The sequence below is a fragment of the Stigmatopora argus genome, chromosome 10 (genome assembly GCF_051989625.1).
Source record: "Stigmatopora argus isolate UIUO_Sarg chromosome 10, RoL_Sarg_1.0, whole genome shotgun sequence".
Classification (NCBI taxonomy): Eukaryota; Metazoa; Chordata; class Actinopteri; order Syngnathiformes; family Syngnathidae; genus Stigmatopora; species Stigmatopora argus.
Window position 1 is genome coordinate 5,623,302 of NC_135396.1, and position 19,818 is coordinate 5,643,119.

General features: G+C 42.1%; 3 protein-coding genes and 1 non-coding gene across 5 annotated transcripts; 3 read left to right on the plus strand and 1 right to left on the minus strand.

Annotated features, from left to right (window-relative positions):
- Positions 1-68: 68 nt before the first annotated feature.
- On the plus strand, positions 69-4,408 carry LOC144083477 (proton-coupled zinc antiporter SLC30A1). Of its 2 annotated transcripts, XM_077611368.1 has the most exons (5): positions 69-307; positions 2,199-2,651; positions 3,087-3,448; positions 3,530-3,717; positions 3,806-4,408. In XM_077611368.1, the coding sequence occupies exons 2-5, from the start codon at positions 2,204-2,206 to the stop codon at positions 4,002-4,004; spliced, it is 1,197 nt and encodes a 398-aa protein (XP_077467494.1). In that variant the 5' UTR covers positions 69-307; positions 2,199-2,203; the 3' UTR covers positions 4,005-4,408. The 2 variants fall into 2 exon arrangements, with proteins under 2 accessions (XP_077467494.1, XP_077467493.1); XM_077611367.1 differs by lacking the exon at positions 69-307 and having other exon boundaries at positions 1,636-2,651.
- Positions 4,409-4,831: 423 nt separating this feature from the next.
- trnastop-uca (transfer RNA opal suppressor (anticodon UCA)) lies at positions 4,832-4,918 on the plus strand. The gene has a single exon. It is a non-coding gene; the product is annotated as a tRNA-Sec (tRNA).
- Positions 4,919-5,274: 356 nt separating this feature from the next.
- Positions 5,275-9,087, plus strand: mrpl28 (mitochondrial ribosomal protein L28). Its single transcript, XM_077610953.1, has 6 exons — positions 5,275-5,441; positions 5,980-6,271; positions 6,340-6,492; positions 7,581-7,715; positions 7,780-7,866; positions 8,599-9,087. Exons 2-6 carry the CDS (start codon positions 5,987-5,989, stop codon positions 8,692-8,694), a joined length of 756 nt encoding a protein of 251 aa, XP_077467079.1. The 5' UTR covers positions 5,275-5,441; positions 5,980-5,986; the 3' UTR covers positions 8,695-9,087.
- On the minus strand, positions 9,088-19,780 carry relb (v-rel avian reticuloendotheliosis viral oncogene homolog B). Its single transcript, XM_077611619.1, has 12 exons — positions 18,753-19,780; positions 18,587-18,607; positions 17,914-18,086; positions 15,334-15,681; positions 14,495-14,803; positions 11,828-11,994; positions 11,650-11,741; positions 11,413-11,544; positions 10,990-11,094; positions 10,704-10,919; positions 10,301-10,372; positions 9,088-10,230 (listed from the first exon to the last, which is right to left on the minus strand). Exons 1-12 carry the CDS (start codon positions 18,775-18,777, stop codon positions 9,857-9,859), a joined length of 2,034 nt encoding a protein of 677 aa, XP_077467745.1. The 5' UTR covers positions 18,778-19,780; the 3' UTR covers positions 9,088-9,856.
- Positions 19,781-19,818: the final 38 nt, after the last annotated feature.

A 19,818-nucleotide genomic window follows, 5' to 3' on the forward strand; every position in this document is an offset into this window, starting at 1 on the left:
ATGGGAAAGCACAGACACGGCCGTTCCATCGCTGACATCCTCTCCCTGTCCAAATGGAGTGGACGTCTATTGCCGTCAAATGGCAGTGAATGGGTTAAACGACAACTGCGCCGGCCCCTCTCCGTCCGAGGTTCACATGACAGAGATTAGAGGAGTAGAAGAAGAAGAGGAGGGAACGGAGGAGGAGCGCCGGGTGGAGTGGAATGGAGTGGTGTGTACAATGAATGAGACATTTGGGCTCTGTTCACACATGCGCTTCCAGCCAGCATCTCTTTGACCGATTGCTCCCACGTCTTCATCCTCTTGGGTAATTATGACGCTTCCAACATCATTGAATGTTCATCAATATGATGCTAATAGCACTCTTGTGCAAATTAATATGTGCATCTTGACCACCTCACCTTCTCAACTGCTCTTTCTCTTGCTCTTCTTAACAGTTATATGTTATATGTTAACCTAACCTTGAGACTTTGGTCACTAATGTTAGAGTCTTCATATTTTCCATTTTTAACAGAAAAGAAAACATTTAGTATGGCGCTTGAGTTCATATCAAGTTCAAACTTGTTGACTTACTTACACGTGTTAAAGTGATGAGTTTCACATGATGGGGCATATTATATGAATTTTTCCTTAGGCCTACAATGTGATGGCTGTTACATAATCACAAGGTTTTCCTCAGAAAACAGCAAAAGTCTGGTGTTGGTCAAACCCACAGGTGGTCCACTGTGTTTTTTTTTAAATAAGTCATAAATAAATGAACTAGAGGATCACATGCAGACTTTCGCGTAAGCATCAATATTCAAAGCATCGCCGTACCTGGTAGTGTGGGCAATCCCACACAATGAAACAATGTATCAATTTTAATTATTAATTAAATTAATATTATTATTAATAAAACTTAAAATAAAATGAAAAAATATTATTAATAATAACATTTAAAATTAATATTATTAATTAATTAATTTTGAATATTAATCTATTAATGCATTAAATTGCTATCATGACCTTTGACTTCATGAGCCAAAAATTTAACCACCTCTTTTTCATAGTTTAAACATATGCTGCATGTTTGCAAAAAAATCCCTTTCTTTGTTTTTGCATTATCATGCCATTCTGACCTTTGACCTCATCACCCCAAAATTAAATCACCCCTCTCTCTCAAAAGATCACTTCCAGTCCCTCCCAGGTAAATTGGATTGGGCGTTTATCACCTTCATTGTCAGTGAAACGAAATCCCATTTCAGATGAATTTGACATCTATTGTTGTCAATGGCAGTGAATGAGTTAATCATCAACTCCACAATCGGGAACCCTTATGTAAAACAACTATTACAGTGTTCCCTCGCCATTTCACGGTTGGACTTTCGCATCCTTGCCGCATCCCTTATTTTCTCTATTAACAACTAATTACAGTAATAACAAATACTAGCCTGCAAAATGTACAGTACCATTATACCTCATTCAGTACCGCTAGGATATGCTAGCAACTGTAATGTACAGTGTATGTCAACAAACATTTAATAAATCATGAAAATACTAGCATATATATATATATATATATATATATATATATATATATATATATATATATGTATGCTAGTATTTTCATTATTGCATAAATTAACCTAAAACTGGTGGTTATAGAACGGATTAACCGTGAAAAGCAAGGGAATACTGTATTCAAAAAGGTGACTTCAACTATACACAATAGTATTGCTGTACATCATTTTAGGGTGCATGTGATGTGTCTAAATTGTTGAACGCCATGTTGGACTATTGTTCTGCCTAAATCAGTGTACTTGCCCAATTGATTTATGTCCATGTGCTATTTATGCGTAAAACACGTGGCTGTGTGCGGCATGCCTCCGCGTCTGTGTGGACCTGGTAAATAGAGAGATGTCTAAAAAAAGGAAGGTGGACATTATAGACTTCTTTGAATGTCAAAGTTCAAGACGCTCAATTTACGCTAGCGTGCAACTCTGTGACCTCACCTCACAACAAAGCAGGATCCACTCCATAAAACGTAGACATGCTGATAAATGAAGAAGGTCAACAAGGCCGAGAAAATTGATCTTTGTTCCAAATGGTCACAACATTCCTGCCATGCCTCAGTGTATTTTTGTGAGGTGATGATAGCAGAGACCCCCCAATGAGTCATCTCATCTCCTAATGTGTCCCCATGTGTGTGTTGGGTGCAGACGTGATGAAGGTGTCACGCATGTGCCAGCTCGGCGGCGCCATCCTGGTGGTCTTGCTGGAACTGATCACTGGACAGATGTGCAGATCTTTCACCTTACTAGCGGATGCTTTTCACACACTCTTTGTGCTGGCTCACCTAGCTCTGCCTCCTCCTCCTCCAAATCCACGCAGTCCCTCTCAGGAGCCCCCGGCGTCCCACCTAGAAGGCCGGCGCCGGCCGGTGGGGGTCTTCATTTCCGCCCTGCTGCTCTTCTCTCTGTGCGTCTCCTGCATATTGGAAATGATCAGCTCGTCCATTGAGGTGCACGCGGTGGAATGGCCCTGGCCGCTGGTGGCGGTCGGCGCCGTCAGCGTGTTCCTCAACGTGCTCGTGCTCGCCCTCACCCTGAGGCGGGGTCTCCGTGCTCGGACCGGAGGGGACCAGGAGTGCTACATTGCAGTCAACCATAAAGGTAAGCCTTTTGACAATGGAATGTTTTCATAACGGGGTGGGCGTGGCTCCCCCGTGCCCCTCCCGTGGGAGACTCATAACTTAGAAGCCCCCTTGGTCTGCGTCTAAGATGTCCTCTTAACAAAGCCCACAGGCCTTAAGTCTTAGTTTGGGTTTCCTACTCCCGATCAACGGTAGTACTCCTTCCATGCCCTGGTGGCCATCGTTAGCTGGGATAGGCTCCAGCACCCCTCCGCCTGTGTGTCCCCCGTAAAGCCTTTTCCGTCCAGCTGCATTTTTAAATAAACAACGCAAAAGGGAGTATTTTGAAGGGTCAAATTGGAACTTCATGTATATTCTTTTTTGACAAATCCAGCTGAGGATGTTACTTTGAAGTGGAGTACATATATTGCAATGTTTATTTGTTTTTTGTATGTTTTTTTTCTCTCTCTCGCAGCCGTGTCTCAGGAGGGCTCCGAAGTCGAGGCCGGCAAAGTTCAGGGCGGGTCGGAAAGGCACTCCCTTTCCAAAGAGGGTCCCGTCTTACGTAACCAGGCAGAGGGTCCCGCCTTATGTAATCAGGCAGAGGGAAGCACGAGGAAAGATAACCGTCCTGATGACAGGTGGCGTTTTCCTTGCGCGTTGATGCTAGCGCGGGAAGTGACCACGCCGGTGCTGGTTCTGGTCACCGGTCTGGTGCTGCTGCTTGCGGGTCCTGATTATGGGCATTCCCCGGGGCCCGGCAAGTTTCTGGTCTACCTGGATCCCGGTTTGGCCACCTTGGCTATTATCGTTCTCGTCTCCAGAGCCGTACCTCAGGTGTGACTATCGTCAAAGGCCATCCAGCGAGTTGAAAACCAACCGGTAAAGCAGGGAATGACACATTTTTTTTCCCTGCAGATATGCAAGTACGGGCTGCTGCTGATGCAGGCCACGCCTCCTCATTTGAAGGTGTCGGACGTCAGGGACAAGATCGGGAGCGTGCCCGGGGTGGAGGAGGTCCACGAGCTCCACATCTGGGAGCTGTCCCGTTCCTCATCGGTGGCCTCGGTCCACGTACGATGTCACGCTAGCTTTCCTGCTCGCAGGTGGGAATAAGCATGGGTTTTATTCAAACGCATCCAAGGATGGATAGAAAATTTCCAAGTTGGAACAGGTTTTCTTTTTCGTTTTCAGGTGTGCCGATCTAATATCTGAGGTCACCAAAGTGCTGAAGAGCGTCGGGGTGAGCAGTTGCACAGTACAACCCGAGTTGGTTTTTTCGTCTTGCCTTCCCGGGGGTGCGGCGTCCCCAACCGCGGTGCCCGCCTGCGTTTTAGGTTGCGCTAAGGTCTGCGATCCTCACGTGTGCTGCCCACTCCCGACGGGACCCTGAAATGGAACCGTTTTTCAGATCAAGCCACTCAAGGGGTGTTGAAATCGGACAATCGCAACTGGATTCCTTGTCATATCTGTCCTTTGAATGTGATAAGCTAACTTCTGCCTTGTGTGGGAGCGGGAAGAGCAGTTTGTGGAGAGCTACGCTCTCCATTGCTCTAAAAACAGGGTGCTTAATAACCTCATCAACGTCATCAATGTTTGCAAGTCAATGTCACAAAGACATTCTGTTGTTCTGTTCTGTCTTTTTAACAAATAAAAGACTTAGTTTACACAGTCTTTTGCCATGTGAAAAAAAGCCTTACTATACATGGCCATTTTTACCTGATCCTTTTTTTCCATCAAAAATGCCTTACTATACGTTGTCATTTTTTAACAATAAAAGCCTTACTATACAATGTCTTTTTTTTTAGAAAACAAGCCTGGTGAAAAATAAGCCGTACTATACATGAGCTTGTCTTTTTTAAAGAGATAAAAGTCTTTCTACAATCTACATGGTCTTTTTTTTCTTAAAAAGAAAAGCACCTGCGCATTTCCCAAGAAGGTACCATCTTTCCCCGCCTTTCATTGGCGTCACAACCAATCAGAGTACAGCTATTTTGCATAAAACATTGCCTATCTGATTTGTTTCCTTTTTGGTTTCATATTATTTTTTTAAGAATTCTCCTGCGTATCCTTTAACCAAAAGCCAATGAGACTCGATCTCTTATTGATTGCGTGCAAACACTACATGATATCATTACTTAATGAAAGCGAACGTCACCGTCACTAAGTTCGATAGTGATATTCTTATGTATATAAAGGACCATGATGTATTAACTAAATGCCCGGATGATCCTCGGTGGTCCGGGGTGCAGGCTTCAAACCTGTAGCTGCTTGTCGGCAGAGTGGTTCAATTCCACCTTACGGGCGTCCGTGACCATTTATTGGACAGAAATGAAATGTATACAATGATTATATTCGCTCCCTCGTGAAAGACAGAAAACAACTACGTAGTACTACTTTCTTTCTTAAAATGGCCGGATGTACCTAAACGAACCTGAGTACGTTGGGTATATTTTAGTATTCTAAATATTAAAATGTATAGTAAGGAAAACACCAATTTTAAAATTCATGGACTCGTTCGTTTTATGAACGAAAATACGTTTTCACATACTTAGAATCAAGCCTGGCTTAATTAATGATAAATATATTTATATATATTGCAGTGAATGTCTAATTCTTTTCCAATTTTTACGCCAGATTGTAAACGCATCACCCAATTTCAGCCAATCATGAGCCGTTTAAATTATATCTCAACGGCCAATGAAAATACTCTTTAGTGGCAGGTCGTCCTTTCGATGCGGAAACGTGCTGGAACCCGACCATGTCCTTGCGTGCTAAATGTTTGCTTTTGAGTATTTAATGCACATCTATTTTTTAATAATACTACCAGGTAAGGCTGACCTTTATTACTTTTCCTAAAACTGTAGGGAGTGTTTCATTCGTCAAAGCGGACGTTTTCCGCGTGTTCCTACATATTATGCGTGACCTATAAAAATCTTCAATTATAGTCCATTAATTGACTACTTCCAGCGGTAAATATTCTTTTTAATTTTAGATACATGTCTAGACTTAAAATGCAACAATGAACATCAACACTGCGCTCGAATGTTTAAAAAACAAAAAATGTAAGGCAGCGTTTCATTCCTTGATTCGGACGCTAGCCGCGTGTTCCTATGAGTACCGTATAAAAATATTCAATTATAGCCCATTATTTGACTACTTCCAGTGGTAAATATTCTTTTGTATTATTTAGACACGTCTACACTTAAAGTGCAACAATCAACACCAACGCTGCGCTTCAACGTTTAACAAACAAAAGGAAAAAATACACAGGAGTAGTGCTCCATAGAAATGTACCACAAGAGGGCGCTAGCGCAGCACAATTTACAATCACTAATTTACACAACGTTTTATTTTACATTTTGCAGCTCCAGCATGCCTCTTCATAAATACCCCCCTAAAATATGGAACACCCTCAAGCTAAAAGAGGGCATCTATGGCCGCCTACCCAAGCATTACCTCAAATCCCTGGAGGAGAAGGAGCCCACGGCGGTCCACTGGAAGCCCCTGGGGGTCAAATACCGACCCAACCCGAAGACGGGCGCAAAGGAACGGGTGGAGGACATCCCGATCCCCATCTACTATCCACCTGCGTCGCAGCAGGGCCTTTGGGGGGGAGAGGGCTGGGTGTCGGGCTTCAGATATGCCAACAATGATAAAGTGAGTGCCCTGAAATGGCTTTAAAAAAAAAAGTCCTGTTTTTCCTGTTGACATTGTCGTTTGCGCAGATGTCTAACCGTCTGCCCAAGACGTGGAAGCCGCAGCTGATGAAGCGAGAACTTTACAGCGAGATCCTGGACCACAAGTTCACCATCACCGTCACGCCTCGCACGTTGGATCTCATCGACGCCGCCTTCGGTTTTGACTTCTACATTCTCAAAGTACGTACACCCCGTTTGTAGTCGACTCCTGCTTTTGACACATGGCTGCCAATGACGGAGGCGGACGTTTAATAAGGCGACCCAAGCCAGTGTTTTGATTGTCGACTCATGTCATTTCTCCGCTCAATCAGTTTAAAAAATATCACATTAGTTGCTCTTTATAGAGGGAATATTTACTCTTTTTTTTATAACGTAAAAAAACAATTTGGTTATTTTTCCAAAAATCCAGATGAAGAATTTTATCCAGGGGTGGCAAACAAGTTAGCTGCACACACACATTTAAAAGCATTTTATTCACCATAATGCTTTCTTCCCCCACACACGTCAAATGCAACTTAGCCAGAGTTAACGCATCAACTACGAGGCAAAAAGTCACAATATATAGAAAATATGATAACAGTCCAAATAAATCAGACGTTTTTTTTTACTTTTTACTTTTTTACTTTATTCATCCCGTATTTGGGAAATTTCGTTGTCACAGTAGCAAGGGGGTGAGGATGCAGAAGTAGGAAAGGCATTTTAGACATAAATTGAAAGGTAATAAGTGGGTTAATAAATAAATACATGAATAAATATATAAATAAATAAGCATGTTGCTGATATATATATATATATATATATATATATATATATATATATATATATATATATATATATATATATATATATATATATATATATATATATATTACCCTAGTATTATATATACCCTAATAAATGTATAAATAAATAAGCATGTTGCTGAAATATATATATATTCCACAAGTTCAACACCTAGTATATTATATATATTCCACAAGTTCACCACCTAGTATATTATATATACCCTAATATATGTATGTATATATATGTATGTATATATATATGAGTTAAAGTAAAAAAAATAAAAAAACAGCTTTTTGAGTGTAACTGTCTGTAAAGGACTAATTCACAATATATAGAAAATATGATAACAGTCCAAATAAATCAGATCAAATCTACCCTAGTCAATGGCAGCGAATGAGTTAAAGTAAAAAATAAAAAAACAGCTATTTGAGTTTAACAATGTGTGTAAAGGACTAATGTTGAAGTGGAATTGTTCATTCTAGACCCCAAAGGAAGATCTCAACTCCAAACTGGGCATGGACCTGAAGAGGGCCATGTTACTGCGCCTGGCTCGCAGAGACACGCAGCTGTATCCGGACGACGACGCCAAAAGGGAGCGGGTGTACGCCAAATACAAGGTAAGGGCCGGCTCGTCTTCTCCGCCGGCGCCGAGTCCCACCTCCCGCGTGTTTTGTATCGCAGAGCTTCGAGGTTCCCGAAGATGAGGCCAGCTGGGTGGGGCTAACTTTAGACGAAGCCGTGGAGAAGCAGAGGCAGCTGGAGCACAAGGTCAGGAGTGCTCATCATTTCATACCAAATTGCTACACATTTAGAGATTGTAAAGGCTTTGAGACGGGCGGGGGCGTCAAAACCGGGTTTTGTTCGCAGGCCACATTAATGCCAACTCCATCGATTTTGGTCATTTGAAGGTCCCTTGATAACTCATTGATGGCACCATTTTGACTGCAGGGGCTGACAGAGCGATATGACAAAAATTAGCACGATTTTATAAATGAAAAAAAATTCAGTCTTGATAATAATCACGATAAAATGATGGTATTTTTAACAAGTTTTTAATATTATCGTTGGCAAAAATTATTTCCCGATAATTATCGTTTTATTGACCAGCTCTAATTGTGACTGCGAATAGGAAAAGAAAAATGGAGGAAAATCATTTTGATTCTGTTTGTACAGTATGGATGATCAACAAATGATCTTTTGGGCAGAACAGGGGCCGCGATCGAACCCTCTAGTTGGCCCGCGTCCGGCCCCCGGGCCGCTTGTTTGACAACCATGGTTTAGGAGGTCCTATTAAAGATATGGGGACAGATTATGCTAATTCAATGTCAAATGTCTACTTGCAAGAAATCCAAGTTACAAAAGTGCTTCATTTTGTAAGTAGGGGTACCACTATACTCAACTTACTATTCTACTTTTTTTTTATGTAAAAAAAAAAAGGAGGGCCATGTTAATGTCAGATGCAATACATACATGTGTGCATTTTGTGTGTGCTTACGTCAGGAACCCGAACCATTGTTCAAGGTGTGCGTGGAAAACCTCCTGGAGGAGCTTTGCATCCAAAAACTGTCCGAGCCTCACCTCAGCGAGACCAAATGAAGAGAGCCACAAATCCGGAATAGGGCCTCCACCACGTGCGCGACAGGTACCGCCAACTCGCTTCCTCTTTTTTCCCCCTGTTCAACACTGGTGTAAATATAGTCCAACCGATGTTTCACGTCGAAACTTATTTTGAAGTTAGAGGAAATGTACGCTTGTCAAAATGTTTTAACTGAAAGTGAAAGTTGAAGTCAGTTTGCCTCGCATCGTGCTTTCTGTAAGTTAGCGTATCAAGTTTGGATGGGAAGTCCCAAGTGTGTGTGGGGACTCCCGTGGGTGTTGGAAACCCTGCCGCGTACACCACGAGACGTCTGGTCTCTTTGTTTAAACATAGTACTCAAAAACTGTTGTTTTTTTTAAACTAGTGATTAAAAAAAGTTTCAGAAGAATGAATTCGGGAGGCACTTTTGTCATGTTTTATTGTTCCCTTTGTCAACATGTATACATGGGAATGTGGAACTCACAATCTTGACAGTTGCCACAGACGGTGATAGATGTCCAATCCGTTTGACTGAGATCACGCACGCGCTCCACCTAGTCAAATACGTTGGACTTCTATTGCCGTTAACGGTAGCCCAAGAGTCAACAATTCAGTTTTTCTTCAGTCTACAGTACACACGAAACAAGACAGACATGAATTTAACAAAAGCAGCACTGAACAGGATACATCCATTTATTTTTTGTAATGCTGACTAACTGGGTTTCACTTTAGCCATGGCCAGCAGGGCATTTGGAATGAATGAACGTAACCGTGTTAAACTCGAAAGGGAAAAGCAAGAATGAGACGTTTTCTCCAAAAACAGTCCCCCTTTGATTAATACTGAACAATGTTCTATATTTTTACGCTGTACAAAGTGTAAAGTGGCAATGAATGAGCTGGTTACTGGTGAAATATTTACACGGTAGTCCCCCAACTCTCGCTGTGCCCTGCCAAATTCGAAAAAAAAAAAAACGCAAAAGCCACAAAGTGTCAAAAATTGCAAAAATGGGGGAATACTGTGAAAAATATTTCTGCAGTTTGCTAATTATTGGGGTATATTTTTCCCAAAGAAGACTGTGCCTGCAAAAGAGTGATTAAGTCTTAATTTACTACCGAGGGAATGTTACCTGACAGGTAAAAGAAGGAAGAGTGTGGTGCTGGCTATTTCCTGGAATCTGGGCCTCATAGGTCATCTTCGATCTTGACCTGGACGGCGTCGGACGGGCCGGCCTGCGGCTCCGTCTGCGTGTTCCAGTTCTCGTTGACCAGCATGTTGAAGCGCAAGTCTTCGTAGCGGGAGAAATCTTGCGCGTACGGTCCCAAGTTGGTCTGATTGCCGTCGCCGGCGGGGTCCGAGAACACGTCCATTAGGCAGGGTAGCTCCAGGAGCTGGCTGAGGAGGTCCATCTCCTCGCCGTCCATGGGGATGTCCGGAGGCCCGGCGTAAGCCATGTCGCCGTGGGGGGTGAGCCCCGGTTGGGTGGCGCACGGCGAGGTCACGGCGTGGGGGAAGTGGAAGTTCTGCTCCGGTAGCACCGGCGCCGCGCCTTCGGCGGCTGGGGAGGAAAGATGAGGATAGCCTTTAAACGGCCTGTTTTGAACAAAATCACGTGCTGTAATGCTAACCTGCTACGTTGGCGTTGTCTTGAAAGTTGACGTGCGTCTTGATCTTTCTCTTGCGGTTGACCTCGTATGGATCTGATGGAAAATTCACAGCCAATACTCATGCGTACAGGAATTAAAAGGGCAATTTTGCAAGTTGAAAGACATTTTAGCTTCGACATTTTCAAAGGACAAATGTGACAATATGTCGAGGCAATGATGTACTGCTATACTTAGCATTCTAATGGGTTATCCATAGGTTATGTAAAAAAAATATTGACGTAACACTCAATTAGTTTTGAAAAATGACTCTTTCAAAATAAATTAAATGTTTAACCTGTTTCAGGAGCAGTACATTTACCCCAAAACTCCTAGAATAACTATTTTTGCATTTTGTGAGTGCCAGAATGAGTTTGGGATGGCTGACCTGGATCGCAAGGCAGGTACGTGAAAGTGACCGCTTGACTCTCCATCTGGTCGGAGAGGCGGCGCAGGGCCACTTGGACGTCCACCTCCTCCGTCAGGTCCTGCTCTCGGTAGGGCGGCGTTTTGAACACGATGGCGATCTGCCGGTGCACGTCCGTCTGGGCGAACTCGCCGTTGGCTTTCCACGAACCGCGCCGGAAGATGATCTCGATGTCGTCTGCGGCCGGATCGACAGCTTTTGAACTTTCGCTTTCGAGTTATTTCACGACGGCCGCCATCGACGGTACCTTTCTGGACTTTGTCGCACAGCATGTAGATCTCCGTCTTGCCGGCGCAGCTGCCTTTGTACTGATTCAACTGGCTAATTTTCAACTGGGAGGTGGTGGTCGCCTCTGTAGTAAAAAAGAATGAATTCAACTGGCCATCGGACTTTTAACCGATTAGTGGGGAAACCAGTTGGCCGCTAAATGAGAAAGTAGGGTGGTGGGTTGGGCACTTAGCTCAATGATTAGGGTGACCGTGCACCATGCGAAAGATAGAGTTCAAAACCCACACCTTTCAAAAAACCCTTAAAATTAGTGGGGAAAACTATTAACCCTTCGAAGCCCGGACCTTACAACATTTTGGTACAACCTGTATTTCCCACATACTTTGAAATAAAATAAACCTCAGAAATAAAGTAAATTTGCGTGTGTGTGTGTGCTGCTCACTCTTGTCATAGATGGGATTGGACACCACAGGGCTAAGACTCTCCAGCGTGCCGTCCTTCCATTCCAGTTGGCACTGGAAACACAGACGCACGGCATTCATGTCCATGTCTTCGATGCCCTTGGAGTGACCGGCTGGGGAAGCGAATGAGCGCTTGGTCATTGATCGTGGGAAATATTACAAAAAAATAATGGTTCAAGTCATTCAGCGGCGCCGATGAGTTGGAGACCCCGTCTTACTTTGAAAGGGGTCGATATTTTGGCTTCTTCTCTTTTGGAGCGACACGTCAAGTTCTTTCCTCCTCACGCACTGGATGCCCAAGTTGGCGAAGCTGTTGGACGACAAAAAGAAAAAAAATTGGAAACGGCTGGTTTAGAGGAAGAGAAAGGACACCAGATCATCGAAGGGTGGGCGCACCTGTGCCGTTGGTTAATGTGAGGATTCAGCGTCACCACGCAGATACCCGAACCGCTCGTGCAATCTTTTCCGACCAGGCAGTGGGGGTGCGGCCGGTGCGGAGGGTCTTTGGTCACTAGTGAAACTGTCACCGTCACCTTCTTTAGGAGCTCGATGCAACCTTGAATCTGAAAATAGCCCACAATACAGACGCTCCCCTACTTACGAACGCAATTGGTTCCGAGCGATTGTTCATAAGTTGAATTTGTTTGTAAGTTGATTCAGTGCTATATTTTGTATTATAATTTATGTTTAAGGCTGATATAAGTATATTGAAGTCACTGTGGTCCAGTGGCAAAGACAATGGGTCAGAACTTCAGGTGGACTCAAGTTCAAATCAGGAGTGAGTTCAATTCCACTCTTTGCAATTCTCAAATTGTTTATTGAGGTAATGAAAAGGATAGATATAACTTCCAATCACATTATTTCAGAAGTCACTGTGGTCCAGTGGCAAAGACAATGGGTCAGAACTTCAGGTGGACTCAAGTTCAAATCAGGAGTGAGTTCAATTCCACTCTTTGCAATTCTCAAATTGTTTATTTAGGTAATGAAAAGGATAAATATAACTTCCAATCATGTATAGGCGGGCCGCCTCGTGGCACAGTGGGTAAGTCACCTGCCTGCGACGTGGGTGTCGATGGTTCACGTCCCGGTGTCGCCAGTCAACGACTGCGTGGTGTCGGCAGTCGGCCGCAGGCCGACTGTCGAACACCACCAGGGATCCCCCCTCCCAACTGTCCTCCGGTCAGCCGAAGGCTGACCGGAAAATATAGTTTTGCTGAAAAAAATGACTAAGTCTTTATTTGAATGAAAAAAGGATTACCCATTTACTGAACTACTAGTGTAGTGATCAGTCAAACGAGAGCGGGATTCGAACCCCAGTCTCCCACATGGCAGTCAAATCCACTAACTTGAGGTCTGTCTGACCCATTGCCTTTGCCACTGGACCACAGTGACTTCTGAAATTAGATGATTGGAAGTTATATTTATCATTTTCATCACCTCAATAAACAATTTGAGATTTGCAAAGAGTGGACTTGAACTCACTCCAGATTTGAACTTGTGTCCAACTTCAATTTCAACCCATTGTTCTTGCCACTGGACCACAGTGTCTTCTGAAATGATGTGATTGGAAGTTATATTTATCCTTTTCATTACCTCAATAAACAATTTGAGAATTGCAACGAGTGGAATTGAACTCACTCCTGATTCCCACCTCATGTTCTGACCCAATGATTTTGCCAGTGGACCACAGCAACAACTAGAAGGTGAAGAATCAGAAGTCAGATTTATTCTCCGACTCTCTTAGCCTTACTTGCTATGTCATTTTTTAAAGAAAAAAAGCCTTACTATACTATGTCGGTTTTTAAGAAAAGAAGCCTTACTATACAATATCGTTTTTTAAGAAAAAAAGGCTTCCTCTACTATGTCGTTTTTCAAGAAAAAAAGCCATGCTATACTATGTCGTTTTTTAGGAAAAAAAGCCTTACTATACTATGTCGTTTTTTAAAGGAAAAAAGCCATACAATACTATGTCGTTTTTTAGGGGGGAAAGCCATACTATACTATGTCGTTTTTTAGGGAAAAAGCCTTCCTCTACTATGTCGTTTTTCAAGAAAAAAAGCCATGCTATACTATGTCGTTTTTTTAGGGGAAAAAAGCCATACTGTACTATGTCGTTTTTTTAGGAAAAAAAGCCTTACTATACTATGTCGTTTTTTTAAGAAAAAAAGCCTTACTATACATGGTCTTTTTTAAACAAAAAAGCCTTACTATACATGGTCATTTTTTAAGAAAAAAGCCTTACTATACATGATCTTTTTTGTAAATAAAAAGCCTTACTATACTATGTTGTTTTTAAAGACAAAAAAGCCTTACTATACTGTGTCGTTTTTAAAGAAAATAAGCCTTACTATACTATGTCGTCTTTAAAGAAAAAAGCCTATACTATGTTGTTTTTTAAGAAAAAAACCTTACTATACTATGTCGTTTTTTACGAAAAAAAGCCTTACAATACTATGTCATTTTTTAAGAAAAAAAGCCTTACTATACTATGTCGTTTTTTAGGGGAAAAAAGCCATACTGTACTATGTCGTTTTTTTAAGGGAAAAAAGCCATACTGTACTATGTCGTTTTTTTTAGGAAAAAAAGCCTTACTATACTATGTCGTTCTTTTAAGAAAAACGCTTTACTGTACATGGTCGTTTTTTTTTAAATAAAAAAGCCTTAATATACATGGTCATTTTTAAAGAAAAAAGCCTGACTATATATACATAGTATTTATTTTTTAAACAAATAAAAGCTTTACTTTACATAGACCACTTTTTTTTTAAAGAAAAAGCCTTACGATGTCCAGCCATTCAAGACATTTTGCATGCCAGCTTTACGTTTGTACCAAATCTCGGGGTATTCTTTGCTCAGTTATGAAGCACGTCTAATAAGATGAATAAATATTTGACATTATCGTCGACAAGGAAAAAGAGTGTCGCCAAACTTTCGTCAAAACATATACTACAGTGTACCCCCAGTTTTCACCGTATTCCGCAAAAAAAAACGTGAAAAATGGGGGAATACTGGGAAGAATATTTCCGCTGTATTCCCTCATTTTTCGCGGTGTTCCTCCCTTACCTCGACGGCAGGCTGAGTCTTGTTGCTCTCGCTCCCGGACTCGCCCAGGATGCTGCCGGCCGAGCGACCCTCGCACTCGTAGCGGAACCTCATGCCTCGCTCTTTGGGTTGTTCCACCACCACCAGCTTGGGCTTCTCAAGATTTAGCTCCAGCACCTCCACGCCGGAGCAAGACTCGGAGGTGACGGCGGGGGGCTTGGCGCTCAGCGGGGCTCGAGCGTGGCGGCATCGCAGTTGCGGATGGGTGGGAGGGCGTTGGGACATTTCCCGAGGAGAGCGGAGCAAAGGTGGGTTGAAGGTGTAACTTGACTAGACAAAAAAAAAAAGAAAGAAAGAACGAGGAATAAATTCAATACGTTTATGAACTCATTTGGTGACATCACAAATGTTAGCATGAAATATTTCTCTTTAGGCTGGGCAAGGCAATGAGTTAACTCACTAACTAATCACCGAAATTATTTCGTTTCATCGCTCGTAAACAACATTTGATTCATTGGGATTCCAGAGAGATTCACCAGTGTTTTCATTCATTTGCTGTCAGCCCTGCCGCTTCAAATAAACTCAATTTCTAGCTCTGTTAATGGCAGACAGAGTTCAGTAGTCTCACTGATAATAAGCATGTTACAGATACTGGACTGAGACCATAAAGCCATTATTCCACAAGCTATTATTCTTTCGACTAGAAAGTCTGTCACTAGCGTTTATAAATCAAACACCAATATTCAAGATGACTTCAACTAAATTCCAGGTTTAAAAAAAACCCAAAAAGGCAAATTTCAAAAGCCGTGAGCCACTAGCTTAAATATGACATCATACAGTAGGTATTCAAATGATCTAACCTGAATAAAAGAAAGCGTATCAGCAGAACTTCTGTAGGGGGGCTCTCTCAAAGGGTCACCAACATGCCGAGGGAACCGTGCTGGCTTCAACAAAACAACACAAAAAAAGAACCGGACGCCACCAGCCAGCCCATAGGAAATAGGAAGTCGGTTCACGCCGGCGACCAATGGCGGAGCGGCACCCGGCCGAGAATGCAAACTTTCACCCCCCCTCGTCTGAGCTGGGCCAGCGGAGGACGGCAAAACGAAAGTAGGAGTCGCGTTACACCCAGGCCCAGCAATTCCTTTCACGGGCTCCAGTTTCCGTGACGTCACGTTTCCAAGTGATGGAACTCTGCCGCACGGTGGAATGTCAACACGGCATGTGATTTACGGTAAAACAAGCTCGACTGCTTTCAATTCGATAAGAAGTCCCGTGATTTCTCCCAATGTTGTAAAACGCTCCCAATCAAACACCAAAAAATGTGAATGTCCCTCTTTGGCCCTGCTGCTTTTTTTGACAAAGTGCCGCTACCAGATCAAAGGGACAAACCTAACCTATGTAAAGGACTTTCAGGTGAAAGACAGTTGCTTACATTTTTTGTATTTAACTAATTTCTCAGAAAAGACCTCAGAAAATAATAAGTTGTACGCATAAAAATAATGTTGAAACAAAAAATGACAGTGGTTCATGAGCTCAGACAGTTCACAGTCCCATATAAATAAACAATGAGTGTGTGTGTACTAATTACATTAAAACATAATTTTCTTATAATTTTCTTTCATTTTTGTCTGTTTCTCGCATCTTCCATACAAAATTGGTACACTGATCATTTTTAAAGGGTCTCGTGGAACGAATTACAGAAATTACATAGTAATCCAAGGGTGTCAAACTCAGGTTGGTTCACGGGCCTCATTAACGTCAACTCAATTTAATGTGGGCCGGACTATTTTAGATATAATACTTAGATTTTTTATTTTTTATTTTTTTTAAATCGGATTAAAAGAACTGGATCAAAAGCCCTAAATATTCAGTTTTTTTTTTATAGATCCAAAACAATGTTTATTTGAGCTTTTTTCTTAGTAAGGGATAACGTCTTTTAATCATTTGTTTCTCATTTCAAAAGGAAACTAAATATTTTTTAAATTATGTTCAATAAAGTGAAAAACAGAAAATATTTCATATATTTATTTTTAAATTTTCCAAAATGCTTTTTGAACTAAAAACACAAAAAGAAAAAAATGGATTAAAAATTGCAATTATTGATTTAAAAAGGGAAAAATCAGGAAATATAATATACTACATCTATAATCTTTATTTGAATTTGATCCTAAAACAGAAAGTCGGCACTCATGATTTACTTTCTCGGGCCGCATAACATGATGCAGCGGGCCATATTTGGCCCCCGGGGCCACCACTTTAACACATGTGTCTGAATAGTATAATAGCAGGCTTCCAAACAGTTTGTTTACCTACAAGTGTTTCACTGTTAACGATATCAATATTGGTACCGATATGGCAATAAAATTACATACCGTATTTTCACGACTATATGGCGAATCGTATTTTTAGCTGCAGTGTCAGTAACGACTGCTATTTCTGTATTTTAAATATACAAAGGACGCATGGTTTTTTTAAGCGCATATAGATTATATATTATATATTATATATGAATATCGAACCGCAATAGCGCTGGCTACCGGACGCAGCCCCAGACTCTATTTCCGGTTTCCGGTGCGCAGTGACTGCTGGGATTTATAGTTCTTGCACGCTACACCCACACGCTTAAAACATGTTTTTAAAAAGGCAACGGAAGCAAAACTGAGTTCGGTTGTACTTAATTTAGCAATTTTACAACTTACTCACGTCATCATCACCCACAAATCCATCAAAGTCCTCATTTTCTGTGTCCGAATTGAACTATTGTCCAAATTAGTCATCGAAAACGCTGAGTTTTATACGTTCGTCCAGGCGGCCACAATCCATTCGCAAATAGTAGCTAGCTAGTAGGTAGTGTAACTATTCCGGGGCCGTGTTCCATGCTTCGCAAGGCTGTGTTGATGCCGATCGCCAGGCCACAATCCATTCGCAAATAGTAGCTAGCGTAACTAGCCTGGCGCTGCCTGCTACCCTTCGTCAAGCTGTGCTGATGTCGATGTATACAGGCCTCAATCCATTGGGTGCATTGACAAAAGAACTACATATCCCAGCAGTCACTGCGCAGTACTTTTTCTACTGGGAAAATAGTAGGGTCGGGAGGTGCTTGCCGTAGTTGTGAGAGATGGTGTACCCTATCGACTGATTTATTTTATTTTATCGTGATAACAATTTTAGTATTGGTCCATATATAAAGCGCACTGGATTATAAGGCGCCCTGTCTATTTTGGAGAACATTTTAAGACTTTTATGTGTGCCTTAGTCGTGAAAATACGGTAACTGGTATCTAAAGCAAATAACTTGCAGATGATGCGCTATACGTTCTCTTTAAATTAACTTTCCAACCACCGGCGAGCCTAGCCAAGAAGGCCGTCAGATACACATGGCACCGTTAAAAAAAGCCTCACCCCCTTCAAGGTGCAGAAGGTGCAGTTGCGTCTTACCTGACATGCGACGCCTCTCGACACAAGCGCCGGCTGAGACGGTGGCGACGAGGCGCAAAGCCGCTGCATCCTTCGGTTCTGGTCGCCGAGCTCGTTTGGAGGCGGCAGCGGTGGCGGCAGTCTGGGGAGCGATACGCCTGTGTGGTCCTCTGTGATGATCTCCTGAATGAGGTCTGTCAAGAAAGGAGTTTGAACCCATTTTTGATCACTTTGAAAACAATAGCAATAAATAAATACATGCATACTACAATCTTTTCGAATTAAAATAAAAAATCAACAAGAAACGGCTTAGCACGTCGGGCTCACAGTAGTGAGATCGAGGGTTCAAACCCAGGTCCGAACCTGCATGTTCTCCTCGAGCTTGCGTGGGTTTTCTACGGGTACTCCAGTTTCCTCCCTCCTCCCCAAAACATGCACGGTAGGCTAGCTGGTTGAACAATCTAAACTAGCGGTCCCAAACTTTTTCTCACCACGGATTGGTAAAGCTGTTCCTATTTGTCCCAAGTATAATAGCATTATTCGTATTATTATAACAACTTTTTCATTTCTAATAGGAGGGCGAGATTGAAAACCTGAATATTTACGATTATAACAAATGTCCCCCTCTGCATTCGTTTACAGCCGGTGAGAAGCCCCTTTCACAAAAAAAGAGAATATGCAGTTCTGTACTCACCAAAGTCGGAAATTCCTCTTTCTAAGGAGAAAACACAAAGTAAACAATCGATGATTGAGACAAAAAAAGCAATATAGGAGCAATAGGTGTACTAGAGACGAGGTACAAAAAATGCAACGGGACAATACTGATGTCATCAAGTCCACCTGGTGGAGTTAGCACTTACCAGGAGTGCGGCGAAAAACGTCCATTTCTGCAAGCAGTTCACCACTCAAAAAGAGCCCCTTCAGGTAGTTCGAATATCAATAAAAACACCGCCACGAGAGTCTAGAAACACTTTTCGTGCCATGTGAGTGTGGACATAGCGTTGACGATGGGATGAAAAGTGTCCCGAGTGCGTGGAGCCCGTTTGCAGCACTTTCGGCATTTCCGCAGTCGCTGGTCACTGATTGGTTGCTCGCGCCTTTGGAAATCCCCAAACGTCACTTGGCTCATCGTGCAACTATTTGATGGACTCGTCCAAAATACAGTACACTCTCCGATTCGACGGCGTTAGGCCATAAACGAATGAGAAATGCAGTGACAACATATAGAAGTCAACGTTACCTACAAGGAAATAACTTTAAATGCGAATTAAACTCATTTTTCTAGAGGCTCATGGTGCTACTAATTGATGGACTCGTCCAAAATACAGTACATACTCTCCAATTCGACGGCCATAAACGAATGAGAAATGTAGCGTGAGAAATACAACGTATAAAAGTCAGTTACAAACAAGGAAAGAACTTTAAAGGCGAATTAAACTCAATTTACAACGTATTTTCACACGTGATTTTTACAAACTACACAACTTTCTACGAGGTTCTATGGGTGACGTCATCTTGCGGCGACTCTTATTCTCCAAGAGGAAATTGTAATCATCCACACGTTTAAAATTAACAATTAAACAAGTAAATTTCTATTCAGTTGCAATCATTCAGCCCTATCGTCAGTGCTACTTTACCATTAATTTTCCGCTATGGCGTAATTCATTTCCATCTTTGGTGGAAGTACTATTTTAAATTCCACTGTGGAAATTAGTGAAGCAAGTACTGCACGATTTAGGGAATAGGTGAGGCTATTAGACGATTTAACAGTGACACCTGTAGGTAATTTAGTAGAAACAGGCCTTTGATGAAATTTAAAGTAAAATTGGTGGAAAAGGTCATAAGAAAAAGCTTGCCTTTTTTTGCCCTAAAGTGTCAAAAAGTAAAACAATTGATATAGCTAAACAGTTTGGATAAAGGAACTCC

What these genes read in the sequence shown, in the direction of transcription:
- LOC144083477 (XM_077611367.1), top strand. Translation starts at nt 2,180, where the DNA reads ATGTGTGTGTTGGGTGCAGACGTGATGAAGGTGTCACGCATGTGCCAG. An exon ending in CATTGCAGTCAACCATAAAG is followed by an intron (nt 2,652 to 3,086) that starts GTAAGCCTTTTG and finishes TCTCTCTCGCAG; the next exon opens with CCGTGTCTCAGGAGGGCTCC. An exon ending in GCTAGCTTTCCTGCTCGCAG is followed by an intron (nt 3,718 to 3,805) that starts GTGGGAATAAGC and finishes TTTCGTTTTCAG; the next exon opens with GTGTGCCGATCTAATATCTG.
- relb (XM_077611619.1), bottom strand. Translation starts at nt 18,777, where the DNA reads ATGGACGTTTTTCGCCGCACTCCTG. An exon ending in AAGAGGAATTTCCGACTTTG is followed by an intron (nt 18,087 to 18,586) that starts GTGAGTACAGAA and finishes CTTTCTTGACAG; the next exon opens with ACCTCATTCAGGAGATCATC. An exon ending in ATACGCTTTCTTTTATTCAG is followed by an intron (nt 14,804 to 15,333) that starts GTTAGATCATTT and finishes TTTTTTGTCTAG; the next exon opens with TCAAGTTACACCTTCAACCC.
- mrpl28 (XM_077610953.1), top strand. Translation starts at nt 5,987, where the DNA reads ATGCCTCTTCATAAATACCCCCCTAAAATATGGAACACCCTCAAGCTA. An exon ending in GATATGCCAACAATGATAAA is followed by an intron (nt 6,272 to 6,339) that starts GTGAGTGCCCTG and finishes TCGTTTGCGCAG; the next exon opens with ATGTCTAACCGTCTGCCCAA. An exon ending in TTGACTTCTACATTCTCAAA is followed by an intron (nt 6,493 to 7,580) that starts GTACGTACACCC and finishes TGTTCATTCTAG; the next exon opens with ACCCCAAAGGAAGATCTCAA.